The 15,612-nt window shown below is 44.4% G+C and overlaps 1 protein-coding gene across 7 annotated transcripts in view; it reads left to right on the top strand.

The window, feature by feature from the left end:
• CNKSR3 (CNKSR family member 3) overlaps positions 1 to 15,612 on the top strand; it is a 72,945-nt gene that overhangs the window by 46,689 nt on the left and 10,644 nt on the right. For all 7 annotated transcript variants that reach the window (XM_005872869.2, XM_014545044.1, XM_014545046.1 and 4 more), the window contains 5 exons: positions 5,212 to 5,253; positions 7,782 to 7,901; positions 10,307 to 10,366; positions 14,729 to 14,797; positions 15,071 to 15,217. In XM_005872869.2, the coding sequence (XP_005872931.1) occupies positions 5,212 to 5,253; positions 7,782 to 7,901; positions 10,307 to 10,366; positions 14,729 to 14,797; positions 15,071 to 15,217 (438 nt within the window). The remainder of the gene's footprint in view (positions 1 to 5,211; positions 5,254 to 7,781; positions 7,902 to 10,306; positions 10,367 to 14,728; positions 14,798 to 15,070; positions 15,218 to 15,612) is intronic.

The raw sequence follows: 15,612 nt of genomic DNA, 5'->3' as shown, positions 1-15,612 counted from the left end.
CCCTGGCACCTAGCAGACACTGTAAAATATTTTTGAATGGAGTTGAGGCTATAAAATGTAAGGAAGAGGTTGCTCTTTTTTCACATTTCATTTGTTTCTAAAATTCTGATTCCACATTAGTTCCCACCGCTGATTTGGCAAAAAGTAGAGCATGTCTTTTGCTCATTGCTGCCTGTGCCGCGTAACAGGTGCAGTTCTGAAGGGCCGGGCGCTTTCTTTTTGTTCCTGGAACATGGGGAGTGGAGTCTGGCTTTGAGGTCCAGTCCTGGGCAGCCATTGAACTTAAGGCACATGTGACTTCATCACTTGCTTTCCAGGCCATCTTCTTAGGAGCGCAGAACCGCTGAAGTGGCTCTGAGTTTCTGCTCTGTTTTATGATGTGTAAAGTAATCTTGACAAAGCCAGTCTGATACCACTCGCGGTACATTAATCACCCAGCCACTGAGTCCTGGCATTCGTGAGGGAAGACGTTTATTTCTCTGACACCTTCAGCTTTCTTTTTCTTCTCTGCTTCCCTCTCCCCACTATATTCTGCCTCCTATTTTGATTTTTAAAAGAATTTACTTGTGATCAATGAAAAGGACAGTGCAAGAGTCAAAGTTAAACATTGTAATTGGCAAATGGGAATGTTTTGCTCATGAGTGTGTCAAACAATGGTTGTTGGTGCCAATTCAGTGCCAATAGGCGTCCCCAATTTGGGGTGTGGTGAAGAAGGAAAAACTACTTAGTGTAAAACAGCTCGATTGTGATAAAGCAGGGCTGTGAGGCAGCCCTGGGGCCAGGGCCCTCTCTGGCTAGACAGCTCTGCTCTGTGTCCTGCCGGTCTGCTGCATTCTGTGCCAGTCTGCTCTGGCCTGCTCCCCGCTGCTCTGCTCCCCTCCTGTCCATTCAGACATCTTTGGTGTTTCAGCTCAGCCAGGGAAACAGTGTTCAGTCATTGGTGGAAAGGGCAAGTGCACTCTCCTGAGCCAGAGAGGAGCTGGCTTATATAGACAGAAGTCCCTGCCCCTGGTCTCTGATTGGTCTGTCTTCATGCAAATGAGGACTGCATATTCTCACAGTTTGCACTATCCTGATTGGTCAGAGTAAAGCTGCTCTGGTTGGTCAGAGCTGTGCAGCTCCGATTGGATGGCGAAAGCCTCAGTCCTATTGGTTGAAATAGGATTCTAGGAACTCCTTTATAAGGGCTGGCTCAGATGGCAGGAACACAGTTCAGGCAGGCAGTTCAGTGCAGGCTTCTCCCTGAAGTGCCGTTTGTGTGAGAGACCCCTGTGTAGAAATGGCTGGTAGGTTTTGTTTGTTTTGTTTTGTTTTAATTTGAGCCCAGTTAGCCACCAGGAGCCCTTTTTACTAGGTATCTTCTTTCTCAGCGTTCACAGATGTCCTTGTGTTTTATTTAAAGGGTCCTAGACTGTTTAATTCAGGCTACCCTTGCTCTAGGGTAGGGAGAGGAGGAGAAAGTGATGAAGTTGAAGGCTGAGGTGGCATTTGTTTTCAGGAGATGAATCTGCTTTGCCTAAGTAGGTTGGTGTTGGCTTTGTAGGCATTTGGACTGTTCCTTCCATAAATATTTATTGAACACTTACTATGTGCCTACCACTCTTCTAGGCAGGAGGGATATCAATGAATAAGCAGATAAAAGTGTCCCTGACTTTATGGAACTTACAGTTTTTGGAGGGAAAAGAAAAGGAAAATATAAATAAACAAAAATATAAAGTTAGAGGAGTTCTTAGGAGGGAAGGTACCGGAAGTATTAGAGTGGAATCCTGTTTTAGGCATGTGGCTAGAGTAACCCTTATGGCGAGGAGGACATTTGGGAAATCCAGCCAGCGTGACGCTGCTTGTCTGGACCGAATGGTCTTACTGCATCGCCTTAGGACGATGTGTTTTCCTTAGAGCCGTACAGGTGATTGTATGAGTGATGATGACAAGATCTCCCTCTGGGAGGTTGAGGTCTGGGTCCAGTTACCTCCGGAGCAGGGCGCCCACTGAGTCTCCTCCTCACGTTCACCTGGCTTTGGGGGCCTCATGACATCATGGTTTTTAAATGTCTGTTCAAATGAATGAGATAAGCTGATGTTTAAAAAAGCTGGTGAGATTTTGTCTTTTAGGAGAAATTTAACCCAAATTTAAAGGATACTAGAGGTATTGTTTTGTTTGTTTGTGGTTCATTTTTTTCTTTGTTTTCTCGTTGGTGTTCATTGAGCGTATGCTTCAGGGAAAGATAGGTTCAAACCCTGCCTCTCCCCTTAATTAGCCCTGGGACCTCAGACAAGTCACTGAAAACGTGTGAGCCTCAATTTTTTCATCTGTAAAATGGAAATGCTAATATTTACCTTACTAGGTGATTAGATGAGATTTCTACACTAGGAAGATAAATAGTGACCAAAATATTTTTTAATGTATGTATATATGTATTTGGAATATATACATGCATCCAAAAAATAATACACCAAGGACTATAGAAGCACAGTGGGGGGTTTGGGAGAAAAACTGAGTTTACCTTAGTAGGGAGGAAAGTGGAGCGAAGCCGTCCATCCATCCTCCCAAAGCTGCGATGACGTGAAAACTGGAATCACAACAGCGAGAGCCAGGAGGACAGTGGCAGGTGCTGATTTCCAGTGTGGAAAGCAATGAGAAATGTAAAACCCAAGAAAACAGTGGAAACAAGGCTAGCCCCGAAAACAGGCGAGGAGAAAGCCAGGAGGCCATTTACTGCGTCCTGGTTGAGAATCAGTTGTGTACTGTGTGCCTGGCACATGTTACCACGTATACTTCTCAGCAGCTCTCTGAGGCCGATTTGATCACCCCTGACTTCCAGAGAAAGAAACAGAGGCATGGGGAGGGGAAACAGACTCGCGGGCTCCTCAGGTAGTCAGAAGGCAGCATAAGGAAGGGCGTGGAGGGAGGGGCCGCTGGTGGCTGCCCAGGCCGGGTCTCTGCCAGGCAGGCTGACCCCAGTCCGCGGGGCCAGGTGACCGAGCAGTGTGACAGAGCTCAGCCCATTGTCTGGCTCATGAGGAGGGGACTTGGTTCCAGGACTCCTTTTTCCATTCCACGGCCTTCGTGCCAAACAGCATGCTGTTGGGCCTGCAGCTGCTTCCCCCCCGGAGGAAGGGGTGTGGGGGCCCACGTGCATAGCCGTGAAACACGAGCCCTTTCTCACACCGACTCCAGCTGTTCCTCTCGCCCCATGGCCCTGTCACCACCTCAGCCCATTGTCTGGCTCATGAGGAGGGGACTTGGTTCCAGGACTCCTTTTTCCATTCCACGGACTTCGTGCCAAACAGCATGCTGTCGGGCCTGCAGCTGCCTCCCCGCCAGAGGAAGGGGTGTGGGGGCCCATGTGCATGGCCGTGAAACACGAGCCCTTTCTCACACCGACTCCAGCCATTCCTCTCGCCTGTGGCCCTGTTACCACAGGGAGAAAGCCATGTTCTTGGTGGCTTCTCGGATCCCTCAGAGGATCAAGTATGAGGAACCGTGAGGTCACACATCCACCTTGCCTCTTGGGCCCCAGTGCGTGGAGAGGCGCTCTCTGCCTGTGGGTGATTATCTCCCGGTGATGACGTGCTCATATCATTCCCGGATTTGTAGGGAAAGGTCATAAATACAAATGATTAGTTCCATTTCTGGCCTAAGAGCACAGAAGGGTTCTGTTTTTCTAGAGCTGACATTTAGTTAATGATCTGTCCTTCAGATGGTGTTGACAGGGGATGGGCCATCGTGGTAGTTGCTCGTTTTGTGCCACCCTCAAATCGGAGGAGGAAAAGCGCGGTTTCGAGCACTAATTGGTACTCATGTTTTACAGAGGCTGTTCCCGTGGTTAGAATTTATATTAGACTCACAGTGTAGAAATGCATTTCTCAGTTTCTTTTCATCCCCCTTTTCTCACTCGGCTGCTCTTTTCTATGATTGTTTCTCACATTTGTACCAGGGAGAGACATTTTTGGAAAAATGTAAGAAGACCCTGAAAATCAGATGACGAAATCACCTAGGGTAGAAACCGGTAGCTCTTTCCATCCCCACTCCCGCGTGACTTCACATGACTTGGTGATTGAAGGGAAACTGACAATTCCAGCTGAGGTGATTAACATCCTCCATGTACATCAGACAATTAGCATCTTCCATAGAATGCCCTGGCCTGGGATTATACTTAGTGGTGCTGAAAAAATGGAAGAATGGCGCTTGCCTCCCTTTTCTTCTGTGTGCACACGGCCTCCTAGCCTGGAGTCCTGGACTGCAGCAGGTTGTAGAAACGGAGGGAGTTTCGCTTTGGCTGCTTCTGGACAGGACAATGGTGGTTCCTATAATCAGCTAACCCGGTTCATGCAGCTTCAAGTCTTTTGTTCTTAAGCTGAGTAAATAATGCTTCGCATTCCAGCCCTTTATTTAACGTCATTAATAGCATACCTCAAGACCACATTTTTGGCACTGGGTTAAATGAATGTTTTGTTGAACCCTTCTCATCTGTTAAGGACAGAAATATCTGATGTAATCTCAGTGGTGCTTAAAATAAACGTTGGTGGCTGAGCCCTTATTTGAAAGCTATTCTTATAGGCAGGCTCAGAGCTAACAACGCCTGGCTTGTTGGTCCCGTGCTAGCTGAGCCCCAGGGTCGCATTTGGGAGCCTTCGTCAGGTTTCATGGACCTTGGCTTCTGTCTTACTCTCCACACGGTCTGGACAGCAAGTGGATCTCAGCCCAGTGATTTTTGTAGGTTTTTAGGTTAATTAATCAGTTGAAAGCTATTCTTATAGGCAGGCCCAGAGCTAACGATGCCTGGCTTGTTGGTCCTGTGCTAGCTGAGCCCCAGGGTTGCATTTGGGAGCCTTCGTCAGGTTTTGTGGACCTTGGCTTCTGTCTTACTCTCTGCACAGTCTGGACAGCAGGTGGATCTCAGCCCAGTGATTTTTGTAGGTTTTTAGGTTAATCAGTCAGATGGGTTCCTGGGTTGAGAAGGCCTTTGCGTCATGATTGAGCAGAGCCTTAAGAGGAGTCGAATGGCCACTCCATTCCCACTCTACCCTCTCCATCCAGGTCTTGCTTCCATCCATCCTTCTGTCCACCCAGGACTTCTCAGGCTGCAGGGTGGGGGACATGTTGGGGACCATCTTGGCTGCAAGAAATATCTAGATAACTTAAGCCAACAGTTTTAGAAAAATTTTAGTTCTTGTATTTAGTTTTCATTTTTCTTCTTCCCTTCTTTAGGATTGTCTCGTAGCAGAAATGGAGGATAAAGTTCTATCCGTAGTAAGTATACGTTCTCAAAGTTACTGCAAAATTCCCTTTCCCAAAACAGTGAGAATTACAGGAATTAAAGCAAATGCATTGTGGTCTGTTACCTCAGGATATACTTTGAAATATTGGCTTTCGGGATATGGGTCTATTCATGTAGATGGAAAGGGAAGAATAAAAGTTACTTAACAACAAGACCAACTACTGTGCAAATTCCTGTGCTGAACTTGGATATATTGGGATCGCTCTTCTGCTTTTTGTTTTTTCTTATAAACATTTCATCAGTGTGCAGTTTTATTTAAATGGATGGCTAGCCTGTTAATCAGGGTGACACTGATCTGCCGATTTCACTTGAGGACGGTTTTGATTTAAAAAAAAAAATTCTTGGCAAAAGCCTTCTGATGCGGGGGATGTACTGTGGCTGTTTAATGGCATTTTGTAACTATTCATCATCGCTTCCTCCTTTTGACATGAGCTAGCCTGTGCTCTTTTGATAAGGCCTTGCTCCTACTGATGTTGAGGAATTTAGCAGTGAAACTGCTATAAATATATTTTCCATAAATAGGGAGGCTAAACAAATTGGAGGAATTAAAAAAGTGTCACTTGTTGGATTCTCCCCCTTGGAAAAAAAATCACTCTTTGGAATTTCCTGATTGTTTTGGTTGTTTAATTTTGAAAGGTTAGATGGATCCGATTGGGGGGAGTGACCACATTGCCCACTATAATTTCTACACGGAGACCGTTGACGAGGGATCCTCACATTGTCTCCAGAATTTCACTCTGTCAGTGTTTAGCATTCAAAGAATGCGAGCATCACCATCGTCAAAAAAGATCATGGACCTGAATTTAAAACACAAAAACTATAAAACTCCTGGAAAAGGAACAGGAGACATTCTAGGTGACCTGAGGTTTGGTGATGAGCTTTGAGGTACAACACCAAAAGCATGAACCATGGAAGACAAATTGACGAGCTTAGACTTCATTAACATTTAAAACTCTGCTCCATGAAATGCAATGAGAAGGAAAAGATAAGTTCCAGACTGGAAAAAATATTTTAAAAACACGTATCAGATAGAGGAGTTGGATCCAAAATATACAAAGAACCCTAAAACCTCAGTAATAAGAAAACAAACAATGCAATTAAAAAGTGGGCAAAAGATCTGAGCAGACACCTCATCAGAAAAGATGTACGGCTGGCAAAAAAGCATCGGGAGCGATGTTAACATCACGTCTCATTAGGGAACTGAATTAAAACAAGACTCCACTGTACACTGAGTAGAATAACTAAAGTTCAAAACACGACAACACCAAATGGTGGCAAGAACATGGAACAACAGGAACCCTCACCCGTTGCTGCTGGGAATGCAGCATGCTCCAGCATTTTGGGAAACAGCCTGGCAGTTTCTTACAAGATTAAACATACTCTTAACCCTGTGATCTAGCCGTTGCAATTCTAGGTATTTATCTGAAAGAATGAAACACTTATATCTACAAAAACTTGCACAGAATGTTATAGCAGCTTGGTTCATAACTGCCCAAACTTGGAAGCAACCAAGACGTCCTGCAGTAGCTGAACGGATAAATAAACTGTGGTCCATCCAGACAATTTATTGCTGAAGAGTATTTGGCAATAAAAAGCCATGAGCTCTCAAGCCATGAAGAGATGGAGAGACCTTAAATGCATGTTACTAAGTGAAGGAAGCCAGTCTGAGAAGGCTACATGCTGTATAATTATAACTATTTGACATTCTGGAAATGACAAAACCATGGAGACTAAAACGATCAGTGATTGCCAGGGATTCATGATGGGGGAGGGGGAGAGAGATGACGAGGTGAAGCACAGGGGATTTTTTGGGCAGAGAAACTATTCTGTATGATATTGTCATGGTGGATACAGGATACCATATAGTTGTCAAAACCCATAGACCTGTACAGCACAAAAGAGAACCCAGTGTCAACTATGGACTTCAGTTCATAATAATTTCTCAATATTGGTTAACCAACTGCAACAAATGTAACACTAATGCAAGATGTTAACGATATCTTGTTATTATTAATTACACTATAATAATATAACTATTGGAAACTGGGTGGAAAAGAAAGTATGGGGGAACTCTGCACTTCCTGTTCAGTTTTTCTGTAAACTGAGAACTGCTTTAAAAGACAAAACCGATGAAAATAAAACAGGGGCAGGTAAAAAGACTTGACCCTTGTCACTATTTGGTATACAGGGAATGTGAATGATCACTAAAAAGTTACAGAGGGCTGGGAATCGATGATTCTCAGCCTGCCAGCCGGTGCCTGAGTGGCTGTAAACGAGATAATAGGAAAGCTGCCCTTTTGAGGCAGAGCTGAGAGTGGCACATTCCCACAGATGCTGATAAACGTGGAGTTACAGTGCCATGCGTTCATGGAGCGGTTGTGGAAATGATTGCCGGCCAGAGCTAAAGATGATAGGCGAAGCGCATTGCTTTAAAACTCAACTCCAGATAAACCTGGTTAATGATTGAGCCTTTCCTGACACTTTGCCTCTCCAACTCTAGGTCAAGGTTTTAAATGGCATCTGTGACAAAACAATCCGCTCTACCACGGACCCTGTCATGAGCCAGTGTGCGTGCCTGGAGGAAGTCCACCTGCCGAACGTCAGACCCGGGGAAGGCCTGGTAAGCACGCCGACAGCAGTCACGCCGTCATGTGTGAAAGCCTTTTCATGATGCCCCCTTGCTTTCACTATCGATAGAATTCAATTAGACCGTCTCCCGTCATGTCGCTAGGAATTTGCCATCTTGACCTGTTTGGTAGGTTTTGTGGCTTCAAAGTATAAAAATAAGATCTGACTTTGGGTGGTGGGCACATGGGGCAATGTACAGATTTGTCGCATCGAAATCCACACATGTTCATGTGGGCCGATCTCACCCCAATCCATTAAATAAGTAAAATTTAAAAAACAATAAAAATAAATAAGGTTTAAAACTGCCCACTCAGACCTTGAAGGGATTGTCTCCACAACTTTCCTTTGAGGACTTAGCAATGCAGGGACATAGAAAACAGTTGCACAGAGGAAAGCTGGTCTCTGGGTGCAGAGCAGCAGGTGCTCTGCAAGTGTCAGCGCTTAGGACGGAGGAGAGGAGGCTGCTTGGAAGGAATGACTCTTAAAAAAACACTCAGAAATGCTTCGCCGGTCATGTCTGAGCGTTGTAACACCAGGCCCAGAGAATACACACAGGCAGATGCCTCGCTACCTAGCTCAGCGCCTGGACACCTGGATTGCCCGGTCCCTGGCATGCAGCCCATGCGATTAACATGCTGAAGTTTAAGTGAAGAAACCCTGAGGCCCATTGGTGAGCTTAGAGGCTTTCAGTCAGGGTTTAACACCAGCCCGCAAATGATTTAACCTCTTTACATGGCGGTTTCCTCCTCGGTCAAAAGAGAATAATAATAACAGGGTTGTTGAAAGCATTAAGTCAGATGATGGCTGCTGAGCGCCAGATGCTGGACACATAGTACAGGTGCCGTGGTTGGTGGCTATGGCTGCTGTAGCTGCTGTGGAGGGGGAGGAGGAGGAGGAGTAGAATGGGGAGGAGCCCGTGAGGAACAGGTGGAGGAGGGAGAGTAGGAGGAGGAGGGAGAGAGAGTGCCTAGCAGCTGTGTGGAGATATCAAGGCAGTCTCTGCTCTCAGACAGAAAACCCAAAAGCAACCCAACGTCGACAAGCCCTCATTCTCATTAAGTAGAACTATGTATGCGGAGACTGCTCGGCTTCAGAGTGAATGGTGGGTTATAACAGACTGGGCAGGAAGGTTTCTTAGGGGGAGTTTATAGGTACATGAAGCGGAGAAATGGCCTGAGTGGGCAGAAATGGAGCTGCCATTTCAGACGGTAAAGTTATAGCAAGTGCTCTGGGCGGAGGAGTACCGCATGTGGGGAGAAGCTGCTCGCTCTGAGGATGAAAGCAACCAGAGAGGAGAGGAGTGGGGAGACCCTGAAGGTGTCCTATTTGAGGAGGTTCTCATTGGAGAGGGTGTGGGTGGCTGAGGAGGGCGAGTTCAGGGTCAAAATGACTTCTTGGGAGGATCTACGCTATTGTGGTATTGATACCTATTTGAGCCACTACTCTTTGCCCAATCAACTTTCTGCTCTCCCCATCTTATAAAAGCTCAGACTACTCTTTGCCCAATCAACTTTCTGCTCTCCCCATCTTATAAAAGTTCAGTAGCCCAACCGGTGTGGCTCAGTGGTTGAGCATCAACCTCTGAACCAGAAGGTCACGGTTCGATTCCCTGTCAGAGCACATACCCGGGTTGCAGGCTCGATCCCCATCGAGGGCATGCAGCCAACCAGTGATTCTCTCTCATCATTGATGTTTCTCTCTCTCTCTCTCTCTCTCTCTCTCTCTCTCTCTCCCCCATCTCCCTTCCTCTCTGAAGTCAATATAATCAATAAAAGTATATTTTTTAGAAAGTTCAATAAACATTTTTTTATATCTGACATGTCAAACTGCAGAAACGTGTCCTCGTTGACATGGCGAATTCACTTCTGAGTGTGCCTCGCAGGCCCTTTAGGAAGGAGTGTATGTATCTTAAAAACGGAAGGGTGCCTGCTTCTAGTTTACTTCCTCTGTAGTGTTGGTAACCATCTTCGTTCATAATCCTGGTCTGGGTTGTTAGTGGCTTGAGTAAGTCCCCTGCCACGACTGCTGATCTCAAATGTAACTGACTGTATTGTGTCGCCAGACAAAGAGGTGGTCAGGAGAGAACAGTCCTCGTTTGAAAGGCCTCATTCATGCTGCGGGGCTGAGAAGATTCCTTCCAAGTCCCCAGAGCTATGGCAAAATTCGGGGTGCCTGGGACACAAGCGACAGCATCAAAGAGATGCCGCTTCCCATTGCTCTCACGAGTGTTTCGGTTGGCGTAGCTGTCCTTCGAAGCTCTCAGGGTCGTGTTTCACAATGTTTCAGGAGGCTTAACAATGAGTATTGTTCTGCAGGGACTGCCTTTAATGTTTGATAAGCTCAAGTCCCACTTGCGGCTGTATTTCTGAATGTTAATATATTTGTGACTCCCTCTAGGGCATGTACATCAAATCGACCTACGATGGACTGCATGTGATCACTGGAACCACGGAGAACGTAAGTGCCTGTCCGTTAACTGGAAGAGCTATTGGATGTTGAAGCCAATTAGACACAGAGACCCACGCTTTTCATTCGAATGTGTGTCCGCTGTTTTGTTATCTGTAGGGAGGGCGTGGGTGCCCGTGTTGCTTATTTCTGTTGCTAGTACACACTGCTTATCACCAGCTGCTGTCAATTTATTATTTAAATTGCCCTTTATTGCTCTTGTTCATGTACCTTGCCCAGTTTCTACCCCCACCCCCTTGTGTTAAGTATCCCTTTTGCACCCTGGAAGTGCTCATGCATGAATACAAAACAATGATCTCTTTGCTGTCAAGAATCACTCAACAGAATTGGTAAGCAGATGTGTAAAATATGGTGTGTTTTTTTGGTTCAGCGGAATTTATGTGTCACCAAAGCAACTATTTTGGGATGTTTGCATGACATAGATTCTTTTTGTAGAGTTGTTTTTCATAATATTTGGCATGATAATGCAATTTAGGCCCCCCCCCCCCAGCCTTTGAATAGAAAGAGCAAGGCTATTTCTACTGCAAGAGACTTTGTACACTGTCATCTTTCTTTTGGAAATTCTGCTACATGAATGGTATTTCTTTGTAGCCCTTCAAACATTTTGAATTTGTGAGAAGTAGAGCTAAGTGAATGCTTTTTTTTTTTTGGCAACCTATAATATGGCTAGCTTTTAAATGACATTGATATGAAACTTAGAGTGTTTGACTAGCTTCCAGGATCTGTGTAAAGGAAGCCTGTGTCTGTGGAATTAATCTACTGTTTAATCAACTAAGACAAGAGGAAATGATTTCTTAAAATAGAAGAAGTTTGGTACCGACTTTCTAATCTGGTGAAAATATGTGTTGAATTTAGAGCTTCAGCTGCTAGGTCTTTTGATAAAATAAAATGGCATGAACTTTGATGAGAGTTTGTGACACACAGTTGATTTTTGTAGTAAGAAAATGATATTGCTTAAGGCAGTCAATGAATTATAGATAATTTGTGTGGTTCTGGCAGATGGAAAAGTAGAAGATGGTAGTGTCTTTAAGCATTCTCTGTTGAGCTATACTGAGAACTACTGGGAGGTTTTTTTTTTATTGAATGAGAGATATGGTAAGGGGAAGAGAGAGAGATAGAGGGAGATAGATAGAGAGAGAGAGAGAGGGAGAGAGGCATTGATTTGTTATTCCACCTATTAATACATTCATTGGTTGACTCTTGTATGGGCCCTGATCAGAGGTCTAGCCTGAAACATTGGCATATCGGAACGACACTCTACCCGGCCTGGGCATCACTAGGAATTTTTATACCACCTCACCTGATAGGCAATAACAGTACTGCTTTTAGGCTGGGGAGGGTGCAAAAGAAAAAATGCATAAGGATTACGCAGTTCATCTCTTATCTTTATCTGGCATTTTGTATATTTCAGCTGCACCATGACAAGAATATATTCGTGTACCGCTCAGTGCATTGTTTTAGGGTTGGATGGATTCAGATGTTATTTCAGTTTTTTGAGGTGAAGTTTTGCACTGGTGATCTGGTGATTGAATTAACAACCAGACCTGTGTGGTTCCAAATTCTCTCTGGTCTTGAAGCCATTTCAATCTTAGATATATGTGTAGAACACTATAACATTTTTTTCAGAAGGCACACAGATTTTTTGTCTTCAAAATGCACCCCCCCTTTTGTTTGAAGGATGAGAGTTGAATGGGAGACTAAATAAGTTGCTTTTGAACCAAAGGAAATGTCAAACGTGATGATATATTTCCTAGAATTCCTACCAGACTCATAAGACTGGATGAGTGATTCAGGGTAGTTGATCCAAGTCATCCAGAGAGAGGTGGTTTCCATCCAGTTAAAGGTAAAAAAAAATAAAATGAACACTTGTCTTATCCTATTTGGTAATCCATTTGAGAATGTCATTCATTCTTTCAGACATTTAGCCATATTCACCGAGTTCCTGGAATGTGCTGAGCACTCGCTAAGACTTGTAGATGAGGGTGGGAGGTTAGGTAAGAGTCCACTGCTCATGGGCTTAATCTGGATCTTTTACCGTTCATGCTGGATGAAAGTGCCAGCCACGGGTCAGCTTTCCAGCTGTCACTTAAGCTCTCAATGACTTCACAGTCAGAATGTCTTCATGGAAGCCTGTGGTGGGTGGTAGTGGGCAGAAATCAGCCACTGCATTGCCAAACCCATGGTTTCCATAGTCCTCTACCTTGGACTCCAGGCTGAAGCAATGCCAGGGGCCATCTCAGTCCCCCAGTCCTCCCCCCGCCTTTGTTTTGGAGGTTATCTGAGAAGCCACTATAATTTTTTCAAGGTCAGGCTGAACAGTATCTAGTGATTCTCTATCAGGCTTCTTTTTTGATGTTGGTCAAAACCTTTACAGGAGTCTTGACATACTCCTGTCCCCCCTGACCCCCTGAGATGAGGTGGGCATTAGATTAGCTTCTGAAGAATGGATACATTCTTCTTCAGGTCATCACCCTTCTGCCGCAAACCAGAACAAGCATCGTTTTTCAGCAGCCCGCCTCCTGGTGAAGATAGGCAAGGGCTGTTGCCCTGGGGAGACTTTTGGTATCGGGCTCTCTCTTTACCAGTGTTCTGCCAAGCACAGCCCTTAATCACTTGGTAGGTCATTTGAGAAATGAATGCATGGAGATCCTTAGCAAGGGGAGTCAATTCAGGACATTGGCTTGTTTTTTTTAAGATTGCACATCTGTAAACAGGGGCTCCCTGGCCTCGAGGCCATCTTTTATAATGTGATGCTTACCTTAAAGGAATCGTTAGCCCAGGAAGATGAACTGGAAAAGTTGGTCTGTCGCTGTGGGTTAAGCACCTGACACACAGGGCAAGAAGGAGCATTGACACGTGCATTTATTTTTAATTCCCTCAAGAGAGAGATTGGAGTGAGGCCAGCTCGCTCTGCTCTCCACGATGCTAGTCTCTCAGGTGAGGCGCTGCTGGTTGTCATGGCAGCATGTTAAATGTTTTTTACAAACAACAGTCACACCCGTGCTTTGTGTAGGACCTAAATGAATCAAAGGGAATGTTTCCTCAGTTTCATGCTGCTTTTGCTCATTTCTTGTTGAGCCTGTCACAACAGTTGAGTGAGAAAATGAAGCAAGTGTGTCTTGAGTTTAGTTCAGAAGCGCCCCCGCCCCCCGGCCCTGTTCAGAGGTGCTATTTTTTTTTTTTTTAAGGAGAGTTGTAAATTGTTGGCGATTCAGCCAGTTATATAAGGTACCAAATAAAATACTCTGGCCTAGACAACATTTGACTATCATTTGAAATCAAAGGCTTATCTTTTCCTTCTCTTTTGTTCTTATAATATATCTTCTTTAAAAAAATATGTTGTTGTTTTTGTTTTTAATTGATTTCAGAGAGAGGAAGGGAGAGGAAGAAAGAGTAGAAACATTAATGATGAGAGAGAATTACTGATCAGCTGCCTCCTGCATGCTCCTTTGCCTCCTACATGCTCCTTACTGGGGATAAAGCCCGCAACTCAGGCATGGGCCCGAACCAGGAATCAAATCGAGACCTCTTGGTTCATGGGTTGATGCTCAACCACTGAGTCACACCAGCCAGGCCATATAATATATTTTAATTATAAATTATTCTAGTTCAATTAAATGAGCAAAAATACTATGGCCAAAATATTTTACAAGTAGATTAATCAATATATCTATATGTACACACATGTGAATATATCTATATTTGCAAATTTTTAATAAACTATTATTTGGCAAAACAAAGTCTGGAAGTTTGTTTTGACACCTGAAATGTGTTTATTTTGAATTCAATCTGAAAATGAAAAGAATTTAAACTTGTTGTCTCTAACAAATTTTTCTCTTATCACCATCTTTCTATTTTAATACCACTGTGACAACCTGTAAAACAAGGTTGAGGAACAATAAGGTTTAGCTTTAACAATCACTTAATAGGAGGTGGGATGACACAGTGATGGAGTGATGGTCTTTACATGTTAAACAGTGGGTCAGCTTTCACAAGATTAACTTTGCTAAGAGTAAAGGTAAGGTGTCTTTTAGATGAACCACTGGCTTTTGTCAGCTCATCATGTCGACAGTGTGCCCCACTCTCTGGTAGGTGATGTGACCCCGGCTGTTGTAACTGGCAGATTATCTGTTATAACAGACCCCGGATAAAAGATAACACAAGTATTCATTCGCCATGTTCTACAGACGATGTAGTTGCAGGGAACACATGTACACCATGTAATAAATTCCTTGAGAAAATTATATTTCCATTGCTCATTGTCTACAGAAGAAAGAAGGAGGAAGAAGTAAAAGCAGAAAGAACTATAAAGCTTAAAAAAATAAGACGCGTCTCTCTGTTTGTTTCTAATAGTCTCCTGCAGACAGATCCCAGAAGATTCATGCTGGCGATGAAGTCATTCAGGTTAATCGGCAAACTGTGGTGAGTTTTTCACTGTGAATTAAGACTTAATGTTCCCCTCTAGAACTTTTAACTAAATCCAGAGCCATTGTGCTTGAATTTTTAAATTTTTCACTTTATATCCCATTTTCCATCATTCTAAGTAGTGCTAAGATGAACATATTTGTATCAGCCTATTTATATCTATTTGCTCACCAATGTGTCTCTATCCTTGAGACACATTCATAGATTTTATTATTTTTTTTTGGCCTTATTTCTGAGTGAGTCCCCTTTCTTCATTTTCTTTCTTTGAAGGTGGGATGGCAGCTAAAAAACCTGGTGAAGAAGTTGCGGGAGAATCCCACCGGAGTCGTGTTACTGCTGAAGAAGCGCCCCACGGGTTCCTTCCACTTCACCCCCGCGCCCCTGAAAAACCTGCGCTGGAAGCCGCCTCTCGTGCAGGTATGTGGTCCAGTCCCCCTGGCGGGGCTAAGCCTTCGCGTGGTGGCAGGGCCTGGACAGTGCTAAGTGTCTGAGTTGTCCCCAAAAAGCAAGATGAGAATTGGGAGGAGCTTGGTGTCAGGAGTCTGAGCATGCATAATTCTCCTGGAACCCTACTTACATGAAAATACACAGTCTAGCTTTGCACCGAACAATGTAGTAGCCACTGGCCACGTGTGACTATTTAGATACAATTAACAGTCCGGTTCCTCTGGCTCACTGGCCACATTTCAGGTGTTTGGGAGCCACCTGTGGCTGGGGGCTGCCTTCACTGCACCAAGTTCATTCTCGGCCCTCTCTCTCACTTTCAATGCACACTGACGTAAGGTTTCCAGTTTCAAGGCTAACCTTAGAGA

Source organism: Myotis brandtii, unplaced genomic scaffold (genome assembly GCF_000412655.1).
Source record: "Myotis brandtii unplaced genomic scaffold, ASM41265v1 scaffold395, whole genome shotgun sequence".
In the NCBI taxonomy this organism is placed as follows: Eukaryota; Metazoa; Chordata; class Mammalia; order Chiroptera; family Vespertilionidae; genus Myotis; species Myotis brandtii.
This window is presented reverse-complemented; position numbering and strand designations above follow the sequence as displayed.